Below are 14,712 nucleotides of genomic sequence, written 5' to 3' on the forward strand. Positions count from 1 at the left end.
GAAATCAAAGAGCCCCCAGCATGGATTTATTGCTTTATTTTTTTTGAAGTTGTGCCGGTTAAATTGTTGACACAGTCACATAACGATCATTGCCAACACCACACAGATGTTACTTAGTTTTGTTTATTAACTTAATTAGTTAAAAGATGCCACCTTGTCCATTTGTCATTAGGAAAGAGTCCCTTTAGAACATCTGGATCATGCACTCTCTGGACTTTCCAACCCCGACCCACTTGACTGAAAGAGAAGAACAAACGGAGTATCATCTAAAAGTCCAGTGTTTTTGTTGCAAGGACAAAGTTAACAGGTTATTCAGTACAAAACATACTTGGAACTCCAACATGGTTCTCGATAAAGCGGATGTAATTCTGCGCCTTGGCTGGAAGGTCGTTCCACTTCCTCGCTGCCGCTGTGTCGGTTTTCCAACCTGGGAAAGTCTCATACTCAACTTCCACTTTGTGCAAAACGTCCATGTTGGCTATGAATAAAAAAAATCTAAAGGTCAGGGATCTGTGGTGACAATGCAATCCATGCAAAGTTTCTGAAAGTCGTTTCCAGGATTATTTCACCTGGGAAATGAGGAATTCTTTTTCCATTGAGTTTGTAGGCAACTCCAACTTTAATTTCATCCAGCACGTCCAGAATGTCGAGTTTTGTCAAAGCGATGCTGTAGAAAAACATAGTGTTTGCTACTTTTTTAATCTATTTCAATAAATGACTGTAGGCTTGTACGTGACTATTTAACAGCTCCATCCACTCACGCAGTGAAGCCGTTAATCATATGAGCGTATCTGACAATGACGAGATCCAACCAGCCACAGCGTCGCTTCCGTCCTGTGGTGACACCCACCTCGTGACCCCTCGTCTGCAGCAGCTCTCCTGTCGCCTGCAGTAAACACAACGTTACCACTTTACTAGTTGTAGCATCTGGCGTTGCATTGGTCCTACAGATACACACATACAATCATTATATAAAGTACAATAAGGCACAGTATGAAACCTCAACCTCTTGACTTGTGTCTCTACGGTCGGTTCCTGTGACAAGAAACACAATCCGACTCACAGTAAATATATCCTCAACCCAGACTCTGGTCCTAAATTTGTCTGTGAACATGTGACGGAGTAAAGACAGTGTTTAAGTTCATCGCTTTCAAAATTTGACAGCTGCACTTGAACAGTAAACACACGCCCCCACGGACTCAGGCACACGATCACAGACTGACTGTCGTATCGGCAGTTACAGAGCGCCGCCTGAACCAGGTGACGCCGGCGCGAGCCCTCACGTTGAGCTGCTCTGTGGGGAAGGCTCCGATCCCCACTCTGGTGGTGTAGGCCTTCGCTACGCCGAACACCTCCCCGATGTTGAGCGGCGGGATGCCGAGGCCGGTGCAGGCGCCGCCCACGGTGCAGTTGGACGACGTCACAAAGGGATAGGTGCCTGAAGACAACAACGTCGCAGGTCAGCGCGGCACCGACGCTGGAACATGTGCGTCGCTGCTGACAGTACCGAAGTCGATGTCGAGCAGGGCGGCGTTGGCCCCTTCAACCAGGATCTTCTTGGGGGGTCCGTGGAGCGCTTCGTACATGTAATAGACCCCGTCTCTCACCATCGGCCGCAGCCTCTCGGCGAATTCCTGCGTGAAACACGAACGTGAGAACCCGACACGCTGACAGGAGCAGCCACAGCTTCATCAGTCCCACCTTCAGCTTCTTCAGTTGGTCCTCGGTGTCGACGGTCAAGGTCGGGTACATGGACTGGTACTGGTGGATGAGGTTTTTGAATCTGAAAGGAAACCAGACGTGAGACTGGCTGTTCACGTGACACCGCGCGGAACCTGTCCTCATCTCCACCTGGTGGAAAAGTCCTTGAAGTCGCCCAGGAGGTCGCAGACGCGCAGGCCGGTGCGGGACGCTTTGCTGGAATACGCAGGTCCGATCCCCTTCTTGGTGGTTCCGATGCTTTTGGATGAAAAAGGAAGGAACGCGATGTGAAACGGACCCCGGCAGTGCTGGTTTTAGTATATGTGGAGTAACACATGCATCAGCCTCTGGCTCCCTCGTCTCCTCCTCTCGTTTCCTACCCTTACTTCTTTCCTTCCTGCGCTTGTCTCTCCGTTTCCTGTAAACCATCGACAACCTGGTGGAAATCAAACACTGAGGAGAGACGGCAGACGGGTCAGCTCCCCGTTCACACATCTGGATGGTGGAGTCTGCAGGTACCTACCGAGGTGGGCTCTGTCTGAGACAATGAGCCTCTTCTCCCAGCCTTTTAAGCCTAGGCAGAGGAGAAGTCATCAGAGCCCGTTGGAGCACTTGGAGGCTGCGTAAACGGAAGTCCTACCTTTCTTCTCGTTTTTGTCGCCCTCCTCGAACAGGCCGGGCAGATGAATGACCACCCCGTTCCCTGCAGCAGAAAGCGTGCGTTCAGACGTCTGACGCAGACAGCGGTACCTATGAGTGCAGCACTCACCGATGAGCGACGTGCTTTTGGGGTTGATGATTCCACTGGGGAGGAGGTGGAAGTCGTACTCTTTTCCGTCCACGACCACCGTGTGCCCTGCGTTGTTTCCGCCCTGTCGGTCACAGATGAGACCATGACGTCACGGAGCCCACGGCCGCCCTGATCCGTCCAGCTGCCCGCGCCCTCTCCAGCTCCTATTTAAACAGACTTGGACCTTCACTCTGCCCCTGCCCTTCTCACATGTCAGGCCACCCTGAGAATGTGACCTTGCTCCAGGCAGGTGGGAGGGGCTCGCGCCTCCAGAACACAGGCTCCCGGAGCTGGAGAAGGCGCCGCACAGCAACTGTTGACAACTTTCACCGAGTCCCAGTCACGGAGAGACCTGTGATTTCTATGTGGTGACCAGAGGTTGACCCGGCACCGGCGATTCTGTTATGAACCCGATCTGAAACTCAATCTCGTGAGATTTTATAGTTGGGTAAACGCGCTGATAGACTTTCTGGCCCCTGGTGCCACGACGTTGAATCACGTCGCAGCGGTTCCACCGACTTCGTGGGCTCATGCAGCGTGAAGGCACCAACACGCCCCGTACCTGGCATCTGCACACCACGTCCGCCTCGGTCGCCAGCAGGTCCACCACCTTCCCCTTGCCCTCGTCGCCCCACTGCGCGCCGAGCACCACCGTCACCTTGTTCCCGCAGTCGCTGCGCGGCCGCTTGTGGCCCGCGGCGGCGGCCGGGTTCGTGGGCTTGTGGTCTTTCGCCGACCAGCTGAGCGACATGGTGTCGGTGGCTCCGGCTCGTCCGTCTCAGGGAGAATGGGCCGTGTCCAGGAGCGGCGTGGCCAAATGCAGCTCGCAGTGATGTCACAGCCGCGCGCACGGCGGCTCCGTGCGTGGGTCACACTGATTATTATCACATCGATGGTAAATGGTAGATTATTTCCATCATAGTGAGAGACAAATGAACTGAACGTTAAATTCACTTTTATTAAAATATATTTAACCTTAAAAGATACAGTTAATCTTTCATGTGGGCCATTTGGATAATATATATAAAGGAATTGAGACTTTACTCTAATTAGTTCCGTTTCCATAACAAGTTAAATTAAATATCTGGCACCAAACACTTATTTTTTTCGAAAGTTGCAGAAAAGTAAACAAAGCTCATTATAGCAAAACACATTCACCGCATATTACAACAATGATACAAAACATATAAAGCGTATCGTGTTGGAATAAGTCGGCATCAAAACCACTCGTAAACACAAAACGACTCTTTTACATAAAGTGACCCGTCGTCCGCTCCGTGGAGACGCGTCTCCTCCTCTTGGAGCGTAAACACAAATAAACAGACGTGTGATTCCTCCAGTTCACAACTCCAGCGTCCGCTAACATTTCCTTTTCCCTCGTGACTTCCTTTTCCTGGGATCATCTGCGGAAACAAAGGCGCAGGTGAATGGACACAGTCAAGTCTTTTCATAACGCTTAGTTTTCAAACGTGAATATCTGTGTCCGTTTCGCCCAGTTTGAATCTTTTTTAATGCATTAATATGAAAGAACATTTATAGAACATATGTCAGCGCTGTTAGTAGATTAAACCCAGTCCCAGTTGCAGATTTAGACAATGGACAAGAAAATATGGACAGAAAGGACACGAGTGACAGCTTTTATGAGAACCACGTCCACGATGACGCCATGATGATGTCACACACGGCAGAGCTGCTCGAGACCCGAAGCCGTCATGTTAGAGTACCGAGCATTAGTTTCCCCAGTTGTCATTAGACCCAGCTGGTTTTAACCTTTGACCTGAACGTGTTAGGGAGCGTGTTGGAAGCTGTAGACAACACAGACACATGAAGCCAGAGTCCCGTTAGACCAACAGACGGCGAGTTATTGGAAGGATGACGGCGTCGCCGGGGTGACGTCCTGCTCCCATCGGTTTGACCTACCTCACTGCAACACACAGCCTGTTTTATGTCTAGAGTGTCCTTTCCCACTGTCGCCTTGTGTTTCAGAGAGTCAAAACGAGAAACAGAGCATTCAACAAACCGGCCACAGATCACATCCATTCAGTATCAAAATCTGCAAATCAAGGGCCGCGCAGCGCAGCCGCACTCTTTAATAAAAGCTCATGAGCATGCAACATAGTCACCAACATAAACTAAAGTAGCTCGTACATAAAAGATAAAAAGCAAAATGCAAATACAACAAGCAGGGCTTTGCCTCTAAGACGCGGCAGCAGGCCGGCGTTACTGAGCTTAAGGGCTGGATTACCTTGGTTACTCTTCTTTTTGTTCCGTTTAAAGAGAGACTGCCGCTTCTTTGGTTGGTTGGAGACCGACGGCGGGTCCTCTACTTTGCTTCCGTCGGTCACGTCCCACCCTTCGACGCCCTCACTGAGCGCGCTCACAAGGCTCCCAGGGTCCGACCGGTACTCAGGCACCACCTCATCGGGGCCGGAGGTGGCTCTAACGTGTGGCGGCTCCTCGCAGCCCTCGTCTCGTCCTGCAGTCTCCTCTAGGAGACTTGCGTTCCTACTCGTCTCGTCTACTAAATGACTTTCTTCAGTCTGTGTCGCATGCATGTCTTTATTGGGTACAGGATTTTCTGTGATCTGAACATTAACAGTGACATCTGAGGGCTTTTCGGGCGCCAGCCCGGGAGACGCCTCCAGCAGCTCGCAATCCGAGAGGGAGGAGGGGCTGAAGACGCTGGTCTCCGTTGAGTCCTGCGAGAAGCCGTCCGTGGGGAGACGCCCCCCGTCGGCCTCAGGCTGAGCCGTCGCAGGTTTCTCCAGGTGTCGCCCCACCTGCAGCGACGCAGGCCGTTCCGGGGGCGCTTCTTCTGGGGGTGTGCTGGGAGGCGGAGCTGCCTGAGCGGGCGGAGCCTTGTCTGACGGGCTGATGAATCCGTTCACTTCGCCTGTGGAGGCCTGATGACCCTGCGTCTGACGCTTGGTGGGAGTTGAGAGCGTGGCTGCTCCTGCGGCTTCGTCGCTTACAGACTTGACACTTGAACCTAAGAGGGAGACGAGTCAGAACCAATGACCTGGACGTGCAGTGAAACACGTATTGCTTGTCTGAGCAGCATCAAAGCAATGGAGCTGTGATCTAAATGGCTGGAAAAGCAGCAAGGCTGTGCTGTGGCTCGCGGGTGGAGGCCACACACTCGTCCTTACCAGGCGGGCAGATATCCCTACGCATTTCACTAGAAGGGAGGCTTTCCGAATCGCACCTGGGCCTGGTCTTTCTCAGGCTGAAACCTTTCCTGATATCTGCCAGGAGGTGTTCAATGATGCAGCCATCGTTCTGAGGGACGATGCCTTTCTTGACTAATTGGAGGAAGACAAACAGAAGGTTTAAACAAACGACCTGCGGATCTGGACTTTGTTCTGGATGTCCCGTCTTCAAACTTACTGATTTTCCCATTCTCTCCCTTCTGTCTCTTGGACTCTTCCTCTGCCAGCTGCTGCTTTCTCTTCTCAGCTTTGGCCGCCTGCTCTTTCCTGGTTTTGTTTTCCTGATGTCATGAAGCAAAGCACGTCATTTACCACCAAGTACAGCATGTACATAGCAGTTCATCTCCATCATTCAGTGACATGTTAACCTCTTCTTCCTCCCCTATTAGGACACAGATTATTAAAGGACCACAGGACGGATCCTCCCTGACCTTCAGTGACTTGATGAAAAGTTGTCGGAAAGTCCCGATGGTTCCAAAGAGTTCCTGCAGCGACAGCTGATTAGCGTCTTCACATAAATAGACAGCCAGCTCACTCCTCTTCTTCTCGATCTCAGCGAACCTTTCGGTTAAAGCTTTACACGCCTCCAAACATTCCTGAAACAGAGACATGGGAGGAACTAGGACTGTGGCTGCTACACGTGCGATGCTTCAGGCAGAAAAGCCTCCTACCTCCAGCACCTCTGTGTACTGCTCCTTCACCTCAGCCACAGAGCCGGACACCTTCCTGGACGTGTCGTTGAGCCGCTTCAGCAAAGCGCTGGCCTCCGACTGAACAGAGTCCAGATTAACTCTGTAACAAAGTAAAAAACCTTTGTTATGGATCTGCTGCAGGTTCATGGCGAGCGTGAGCAGATGAAGGAGGTTACGCTACCCCGCAGCTTTCTCACAGATCTCGATGTCGTCTGGCAGCACCAGCAGCTCGGTGTGATTCGCCTCCGCTTCCTTCACAGATCAAGCCACACAGTTAGGTCGCTGCCTGTAAACGGGGCCTACGGCGGCCGTGAGCCGGCGTCGTACCTCCAGGATGTGATGGAGCAGCGTGATGCGGCTCTTGTTGGCCTTGGTCTCGGTAAGCTTCAGCAGGGAGCTGATCCTGAAGCCCTCTGCGTTCCCCGTGTGACTCCCCTGGAAGCGGAGCGGCCATTAGAAGCAGCCGACGCAAAATGGAAGACAAACAGCAGAGGTCCTTACGTAGTTGAGGAAGTTCCCCACGTCGAGAATGAGCCTGCAGAAGCTGGGCAGCAGCGAGCTGGTCCTGAGAGCTGAGGAACGGGTCACAGCGTCAGCACAGACGACGGCAGCACAAACACACCGTCAGCACATACTCACACTGACAGGCCTCCTCTACCAGCGCCACCTTGGGCCTGAGCATGTCCAGCACCGATGACGACTCCTCGCACAACAACATGCACTCGATCCTCAGCTGGTAACTGGAGAAAGAAGCCAGGAAGGAGGGTGAACAGGAGGCTCGCAGCATCAGCATCACACGCAGCATCAGCATCACACGCAGCATCAGCATCACACGCAGCATCAGCATCACACGCAGCATCAGATGCAGCATCAGCATCAGATGCAGCATCAGCATCACATGCAGCATCAGCATCACACGCAGCATCAGACGCAGCATCAGCATCAGACGCAGCATCAGCATCACATGCAGCATCAGCATCACACGCAGCATCAGCATCAGACGCAGCATCAGACGCAGCATCAGCATCACACGCAGCATCAGCATCACACGCAGCATCAGCATCACACGTAGCATCAGACGCAGCATCAGCATCACACGCAGCATCAGCATCACACGCAGCATCAGCATCACACGCAGCATCAGCATCACATGCAGCATCAGCATCACACGCAGCAGCAGCGGGAGCTCACCATGGCACAGACAGCAGGGAGGTGTAGAAGCGGTCAACGTTGGCCAGCTTGACCTTCTCCCCTTGGAAGGACTTGAGATTTTCGATCTGAAGCGACACAGGAAGCGTGACTTTCATGTGGAGGACGCGGTTGATGTGAACCGAGACGGATGCAAACCTCGTGCTTCTCCGGCAGCAGCTTCAGAAGCTGTTTCAGCACCTCCACGTCGAAGCGGCTGCGGTCTCCGCTCTGGATCATGGCCACGAAGTCCTCATTCGTGCTGGAAGGAGAAGACACACTGCCTGTTACGCGCTGAAGACAGACCTACACACCCACACACCTGACCTTTGACCTCACCATTTGAACTGCTTCAAGAATATATTCACATTCAGGTTCTTCTTTGGATCAATAAAGGTAATCTGTGAACAGACCACATCGATCGTTCAGCTTTGAGGAGACGCTTCCTGTGTGGGAGGACGGAGGGCGCTGACCGGGCTCACCTCTTTAGGCTCCTTCTTGACAGGAGCAGCTGCCCCCTTGTCTTTGGGCTCCGTCACCGGCAGACAGAACAGCTGCTCGATGCTGCTGTAGTCCGGCTCCCGAGGAGGCGGCTCCTTCTGCACCGAGGCCCACATGGACTGACCATCTGTGGAGGACAGCCACCGCTCACAGGCTCATCCTCAACGAGGTGAAGGAGCTTCAGCTACTCACCTGTGACGGCTCGGAGTTTCTGCCAGTTGAGCTTCTTCATCCGCAGGGTGGGACACCGGCTCGCCTTGGAGGGTGCGCCGCACCCGAGGGTCTGGCTGCTCTGAGCCACTATCATGCCTGGCGGAGGGGGAGGCGGAGGCGGCATGCCGGGTAAGGGAGGAGGCGGTGGAGGCCCCCCGCCCACCCCGGGCAGGGGCGGAGGTGGAGGAGGCACACCTGGGCCACCGGGAAGGGGCGGAGGGGGAGGAGGCACACCTGGGCCACCGGGAAGGGGCGGAGGGGGAGGAATTCCAGGCAAAGGGGGAGGTGGGGGAGGACCCCCCAGCATGCCAGGCGGCGGTGGAGGAGGGGGAGGGGGAGGGGAGGCACACAGGGGCTTCTGACAGGACACAGGCTCCGCCTCCTCGTTGTCCAGTTGATCCAGCCGGGTCTGCACAGACTTATCCACCTTCCGTCGCTGCCCGTCCACCTCACAGCTCCGGCCCTTGGAGAACAGCAGCCGCTGCATGATCCGCTCACACGACTCCATCTGAGCTGAAGCACAAACGCACGGACGTTAGTGGCGCCGCACAAGCAGCCGGTCGCACGGAGACTGCGCCACTTACTGTCCTGTGCCAGCAGAATGGCCCTGTTGGTGATGGTCTCCAGAGCCAGCCAGATGTCGGAGCGGTTGGGGCCCAGAATCAGCAGCGTCTGCAGGATGGACAGCAGCTGGAGGGAGGCCGGGTAGCTGCTCACCTGAGCACACGGGACAACGACGGGACAAGGAGGGGACAAAGACAGGGGGAAAAGACAGGGACAACGACAACGACGGGACAAGGAGGGGACAACGACAGGACAAGGAGGGGACAACAACGGGACAAAGACAGGGGGAAAAGACAGGGACAACGACAGGGACAACGACAGGGACAACGACGGGAACAAGGAGGGGACAAAGGGGGAAAAGACAGGACAAAGACGGGGAAACAAGTGTAAGCAGGCACTCACGTTGGAACGTCTGCCTGTGTATGAGTCTGTCTGCCTGCCTGCCTGTCTGTCTGTGTCTGCCTGCCTGCCTGCCTGCCTGTCTGCTGTCACCTTGTTGAAGAGCGCGCTGAAGACGTCCAGGTGATTGCTCATGTCGATGCCTCCGTACAGTTTGAGCAGCTCCTCTTCATCCTCAGCCATCGCTTCTTCAAAGGCTTCACATTGGATGATCAAGTCTTCATCCTCCTGCTCCCTGTGCGTCGCACATCACATTTAAATGTCATTTTCATTTTTATTGGCAGCAACAACAGGAGTCTGTGCTTAAATCAGCCGTTAATGGACACAAAGTGCAGTTACAGTTTTTACTAAAAGCCTCATTTTACTTTAATTTACTACAGAGAATCAGCTTTGAGAATGACAACAAGATCACATGAACAACAGGAGGAGGGTTTACCTTAACTTTGGCAAAATGTCAAGTAACTGAAGTCCTGCAAAACAATAAGAGAAGACAGTCCTGAGAATCGTAACAGCACTCGATTAACAGATTTGGAAAAAGTCGACCTTAAACAAGGGCCACACGTCTCTGCACAGCAGCACATGTTAGTTTTTAGGACTCAGGAAGTCCCAGGTGAGCAATTACAAAGGAGGCGTGGCCAATCAGCCGCGTGATTGGCAGCTCAGAATCCCTGACACGCGAGTGGGAAACAGGGGTCGTGAATCGTAGTAAAGGAAAGGTTTTCATGGTTCATCCATTCTTTTCTGTCTGTTTTTTGCTGTGACTCCGAATTTAAATTTTAAAATTAAAAACTTACTGCAAGTAAGAAAAAGAGGGAACGATGTGTGGAAAAACCACTGTTTAATTTGCTGGATGCTTCTCCTTCACTCACCATAAACACATACGCTGCAACTGACTCCACAGAAGGAAATAATACAGTAGAAGGCAGAGATGACTGATGACTAATGTGCCTCATTGTCAGTGTGACTTAATAAATGTAGTCGTCATGACTGCAGTCATATTGTAAAATGCATGAATGCACAATGCTTCCGTCGCCTCCGTCGTTCTCAGGCATTTTGTCAAAGCCAGAACGAGGCCATTAGAACTATTCTTAGTCGGACCCAGTGACAGAGATATTTGCTCCCCAGCTCCTGCTGATGTCCTGCTTCCCTGCTGACAGTCTGCCACTGATGGGACTCTAGACTCCTGAGCAGCTGCTAGAAACCAAACAAAACAGAGCACCTACCAATAAATTCCTTTCTCATCTTATCTCTGTGCCTGAGGTCATCGGTTCCAAAGATGAGCGCGTTGATGACGCTCAGGAGCGTGACCATGTAGGGGACGTTATCTGTGGCCTGCAGCTCATTCATGATCACGCTGAAGCGATACTGCTGCGTCTTCACGCCCTGCAGCGGAAATCAGAGTCAAAAGTGGGATTCTGTGAAACATAAATGCTGCTAGAGCTCAGGTCGCGCCACCAGATGGCGCTGTTGGGGCCTTTGATTCACAGCTGATATAAGAAGACGAGGCAAAGCCCAGCGCCTCCCTAAAAACGCCTGCGTGTCCGGCTACTTGCCTTGTAGTGATCCAGAGCATCCAGAGCCAGACGATGTCCATCTGCAGAGAACATGCTGAGGGCGGCCAGGAGCTCAAACACCTGCTTCTTCACCATGGTGTTGGAGGTGTCCAAGGCTGCGGGGCACAACGAGCAAACACGTGAATACTCATGTTCCCCATGTGCTCCTCTCAGCTCTGAGCCTCGCTCTGCACTGACGGCTGTGCTTCTCCACCTTTACACAGCGCGGGTTGAACTTTGGCCTCTGGAGATGTGGTGTTGGGCTGCAGATAAAGGAGTTTGAAGAAGGGGGGGGGTCCAATATTCTTAACTCAATGTGGCAACACAGATTTAAGAACTCAAAGCAACACTTATGACTCATCCCTGTTGAAAATGAGACACTCAATGAAGTGACAGGTCTTATGTTATATTACAATTAAGTGTAAGGAGTGAGTGAGGCCTCAGGTTTATGTCCCTACGGTTTATTTCCCCACTCTCACTAATCCCAGAATAACCTGATGAGCAGCGTGTGAGTGCTTCACAAACATGGAGTCAACCTTGGGAGAGCTTCCGGATGTATCCCTCGTTCTCTATGATGAAGTGGATCCCGGCGGAGGCGTTCATCACGGCCCGCACGCAGCTCACGCAGGTGAGCTGCAGCAGAGCGTCCGCGATGCGGGAGCAGCCGCGGCCGGACAGCCGGTCCAGCGCCTCCAGCAGCAGGTCCAGCCCGCTCAGCTCCAGGAACTGGACCATCCACGTCTGGTCGCTGCCTTCCAGGCGCCGCTTCAGCCCCGAGTAGTTGACCACGGTGGGGACCTGCAGCAGGCGGATGCAGAGCTCCGGGTCGGCGCTCTCCAGGTTGGCCTCCTGCTGGGTGTCCGAGTCCTGCGAGGAGCCCAGGCGCCCGCGGACGGCCGCCCACTTCTTCTTCCCCTCCGATTTCCCCGACATGATGGCTGCGGAGACAGGACAGCAAGCGAGGTCACGGCTCTGTCAGCGCTGCTGGGCTGTGAAGAGACCACATTCTACATGTTGTGTGCCCGGCTCGCGTGGAACTGCAGATGGCGTCTGTTTGCAGCATCCAGTGATGTCATCGCCATCCAGAGCAGAGGAACGGCGCGGCCCGGTCTTATCAGAGAGACAACAAAAGGGGAAACGACAGCGCTGCACTTTGTGCGTGAGTAAAAGACATGTCAGCAGTCCAGTGCACAGCAGCACAGCCAAACATTCCACTTTAATCCGGCTGAAAGACGAGAGAGCTCATCAAAACTATGTGCAGGGCTCAGACGCACCACAATAAATGCATGCAGAGGAATGTTTTCACTGGAAGCACAAACATCATGACATCAATGCCCACGCCGACCCACTGACATGTTCCCAGCATGGAGGGAAAATGATCCACTGCAGAACGTGGATCCAACAAGAGCAACGCTAGAACCAACAGGATCAGGAACCGGCAGCAAAGCTTCTGAAACAGCGACTCTGTGCTCAGGTTGTGTCATCGGTCGCTCCAGCTCAAATGAACAGCGTGCGTCTGCTGCTGACGACTTCACACTCGACAAACGCAGGATATAAAGCGCTCCGCGAGTCACAGCGCTCCGCGAGTCACAGCGCTCCGCGAGTCACAGCGCTCCGCGAGTCACAGCGACGGGAATCTGGCTGCTACCGTTGGGAAAGACGGCGCTGCTGCACGTTCCTGCACGGCTCCGCTCCCACGCGAGGACCCGGTGGACCGAAGGCCCTGTTAAGCGCTGGTTCCGAGTGGTCCGGTGATGGATGCGCGCAGATTTGCAGGGAGCAGAAGTAATGACTCGTGAAAAATCAGACAAACTGGATTTCTATTCGCTCGGCAGAGTCAAGGTACAACAGCGCGTTCCTTTTCTCACATATTCTGGCAAGACATTCGTCAGCTGTGACTGCAGCATTTCAGCCCTGCTGCCAGAGGGAGAGTGTTACCGTGGCAGCAGCGAGCGCGCACACAATGGGTTTTTTCAAAGGGCTCCTCAATAGAACTGTGCTTCTTGGCCACAGAACGCGTCCAGTGCTCTCTGCCCCTTTCACACTCATAAGAGCGAAGCCTAAAACTGTTAGAACACGAAGAAGGCCCTCCTGTCACCGTGCGCAGGACTTACAAGCTGGTGCTTGTATGTGGAGAACTCTCGCAGTCATGAGCCCTGAGCAGAACACACCACAAGCTTTGTTAATCGGACTCTAATTCCTGCAAAGCCGTAGTAACAGCATTACTAAGACTCACAGCAGAAGCAGCTGACTGTGTGGGCTCCGCGGGTACTTCACGGCTCGGGAACTTTTCACAGGGAAGGAAAGGACTTTCCCACATCAGGAAACTTGGCTCAGGAATAAACATGCTGACGTTTCCCCTGTTTGAATTTCAGTTTCGCTGCTGAGGATGTTGCGTGTAACATGTGGATCAGCCGCAACCAAAACACAGCGCCGACATGTAAAGGCGACTGGTCTGACGACCTCGTCTACCAGGGCTCCCACATGTACCAGTAATAGCCTGCTGATTCACTGCACACAGGACAAGCCCACTCATCTCTCCTTTGGTGAATCCACCCACGCCGCAGCCCACTGCTGCTGCACAGACTCAGCGCTGGCACAAACATCCACCCGTTTATTTCCTCAGAGACATATGCAACGCTTACACGGGAGCATAAATTACTTTCCTACTAATACTTCTGAAGGTCACCACTAATATATGTATAATAGTACAGTATAATACGAAGCAAAGCTTATACACCAGCGTGGACTGATTTCATTCAGATTCAGCAGATTGATGTGGGGGCTTAAAAATGAGGCCTTTTACCATTTTCAAACATGAAAAATAGGCCAAATAAAAAATAAATGATGTTGCCTGTTTGTTAAGTAGTTCTACGCAATTACTGAAGTTTTACCCACATTCAAACATCACTTACAGTGTGAAAAGGGCGATTGTTACAACAAAACACATCTGGTGCTGCTCCGAACCTCCTCCCGGCCTCTCTGCTGTTCAGGGAGTGACTGAGCGCCTGCCAAGTCCACGGGCACATTTAGGAGTTGACAACGATCTTAAAGCTGTAGCTGATCTCCCTTTATTCGCTGTCTGTCTGTCTGAGCGGTGATTGACACTTCCCGAGTGACAGCTCATATGGCTGCAGGTCTCAGTTCAAGTGGGTTTGTCATCACCCGCTTCCCTTCATCCTGTCCAACGCGAGGAGGTTCGGGGGGGACGTGGTGCTGGTGGTGTGTGTGTGTGTGTGTGTGTGTGTGTGTGTGTGGGAGGGGGGCGGACTTGCCACGTCCGGGATGCTTCGACAAGAATGTGACAATGGTCAGTTTCCCAATTTGCATTATCCATCGTTTCCCAATCAGCAGCAATAAACAGAAACAGCACATTAACATTGCAACACGGCGCAGCGGGGTTCCTCCGCATCAGGACACATAACGGGAGCAGCCGCCAATAACAGAAGCAGGGAACGCGAAGCGACGCGGCCGAAGGCTGCACGTCAGGTCTAAGCGCAGTGTCACGTTGGAAAGAGTGTGAAGCCCTGACGTTACCTGCTTTATTCCATGAATTCACACTTGGAGAATCGCGTCCTCTGAGGTGTCCCGGCGCCACGCAGTCATCCACGCACGGCTCGGTTCTGCCAGCACAGAAACGTGGATCCCTGACGATGACTGTTCAGCAAGTCCGACCCTGAGATGGCACCGCTTTCAAATTTCTCCAGCCCGAGCTTTCACTTACTTAAGACTGGCTGACCGTCAAGAAAGCATCGTGATGAAACCACGAGTTCTGGTCCGCACTTTCACAATAAAAGAACAGGAACGGAGAGCGCAGACGCAACATTGACCTACATTCATTTATTTTATTTTGAAGGGAAAAAGGCTAGACTTCCGGTATCAAGGCGGCTGTTTTCGCAGCT

At 52.9% G+C, this 14,712-nt stretch overlaps 3 protein-coding genes across 3 annotated transcripts; all 3 read right to left on the reverse strand.

Moving 5' to 3' along the window:
• Positions 1–20: 20 nt before the first annotated feature.
• On the reverse strand, positions 21–3,288 carry adss1 (adenylosuccinate synthase 1). Its single transcript, XM_029139861.3, has 13 exons — positions 3,054–3,288; positions 2,471–2,573; positions 2,342–2,404; positions 2,225–2,275; positions 2,088–2,154; positions 1,852–1,959; positions 1,702–1,783; positions 1,508–1,634; positions 1,284–1,438; positions 762–886; positions 570–667; positions 329–478; positions 21–237 (listed from the first exon to the last, which is right to left on the reverse strand). Exons 1-13 carry the CDS (start codon positions 3,240–3,242, stop codon positions 185–187), a joined length of 1,371 nt encoding a protein of 456 aa, XP_028995694.1. The 5' UTR covers positions 3,243–3,288; the 3' UTR covers positions 21–184.
• Positions 3,289–4,545: 1,257 nt separating this feature from the next.
• On the reverse strand, positions 4,546–10,432 carry LOC114848924 (inverted formin-2-like). Its single transcript, XM_041069275.2, is given in 18 exon segments — positions 4,546–4,662; positions 4,664–5,480; positions 5,641–5,793; positions 5,879–5,981; positions 6,132–6,296; positions 6,372–6,492; positions 6,574–6,644; positions 6,720–6,827; positions 6,894–6,964; positions 7,032–7,132; positions 7,584–7,669; positions 7,740–7,842; positions 7,920–7,981; positions 8,063–8,208; positions 8,274–8,807; positions 8,879–9,011; positions 9,351–9,492; positions 9,694–10,432. Coding segments are annotated over 17 exon segments (2,916 nt in total). The 5' UTR covers positions 9,441–9,492; positions 9,694–10,432; the 3' UTR covers positions 4,546–4,610.
• On the reverse strand, positions 9,690–14,562 carry inf2 (inverted formin 2). Its single transcript, XM_029139867.3, has 5 exons — positions 14,348–14,562; positions 11,347–11,748; positions 10,811–10,926; positions 10,481–10,640; positions 9,690–9,727 (listed from the first exon to the last, which is right to left on the reverse strand). The coding sequence occupies exons 2-5, from the start codon at positions 11,741–11,743 to the stop codon at positions 9,690–9,692; spliced, it is 711 nt and encodes a 236-aa protein (XP_028995700.1). The 5' UTR covers positions 11,744–11,748; positions 14,348–14,562.
• Between the last annotated feature and the right edge of the window lie 150 nt (positions 14,563–14,712).

Source organism: Betta splendens, chromosome 22 (genome assembly GCF_900634795.4).
Source record: "Betta splendens chromosome 22, fBetSpl5.4, whole genome shotgun sequence".
In the NCBI taxonomy this organism is placed as follows: domain Eukaryota; kingdom Metazoa; phylum Chordata; class Actinopteri; order Anabantiformes; family Osphronemidae; genus Betta; species Betta splendens.

Coding starts and splice junctions, on each gene's coding strand:
- adss1 (XM_029139861.3), bottom strand. CDS start 3,242: ATGTCGCTCAGCTGGTCGGCGAAAGACCACAAGCCCACGAACCCGGCC. Junction 2,276..2,341: donor CGACAAAAACGAGAAGAAAG/GTAGGACTTCCG, acceptor TCCTCTGCCTAG/GCTTAAAAGGCTGGGAGAAG. Junction 668..761: donor ATGATTAACGGCTTCACTGC/GTGAGTGGATGG, acceptor GTTTTTCTACAG/CATCGCTTTGACAAAACTCG.
- inf2 (XM_029139867.3), bottom strand. CDS start 11,743: ATGTCGGGGAAATCGGAGGGGAAGAAGAAGTGGGCGGCCGTCCGCGGG. Junction 10,927..11,346: donor CATCCGGAAGCTCTCCCAAG/GTTGACTCCATG, acceptor TGTGCCCCGCAG/CCTTGGACACCTCCAACACC. Junction 10,641..10,810: donor ATGCTCTGGATCACTACAAG/GCAAGTAGCCGG, acceptor TTTCCGCTGCAG/GGCGTGAAGACGCAGCAGTA.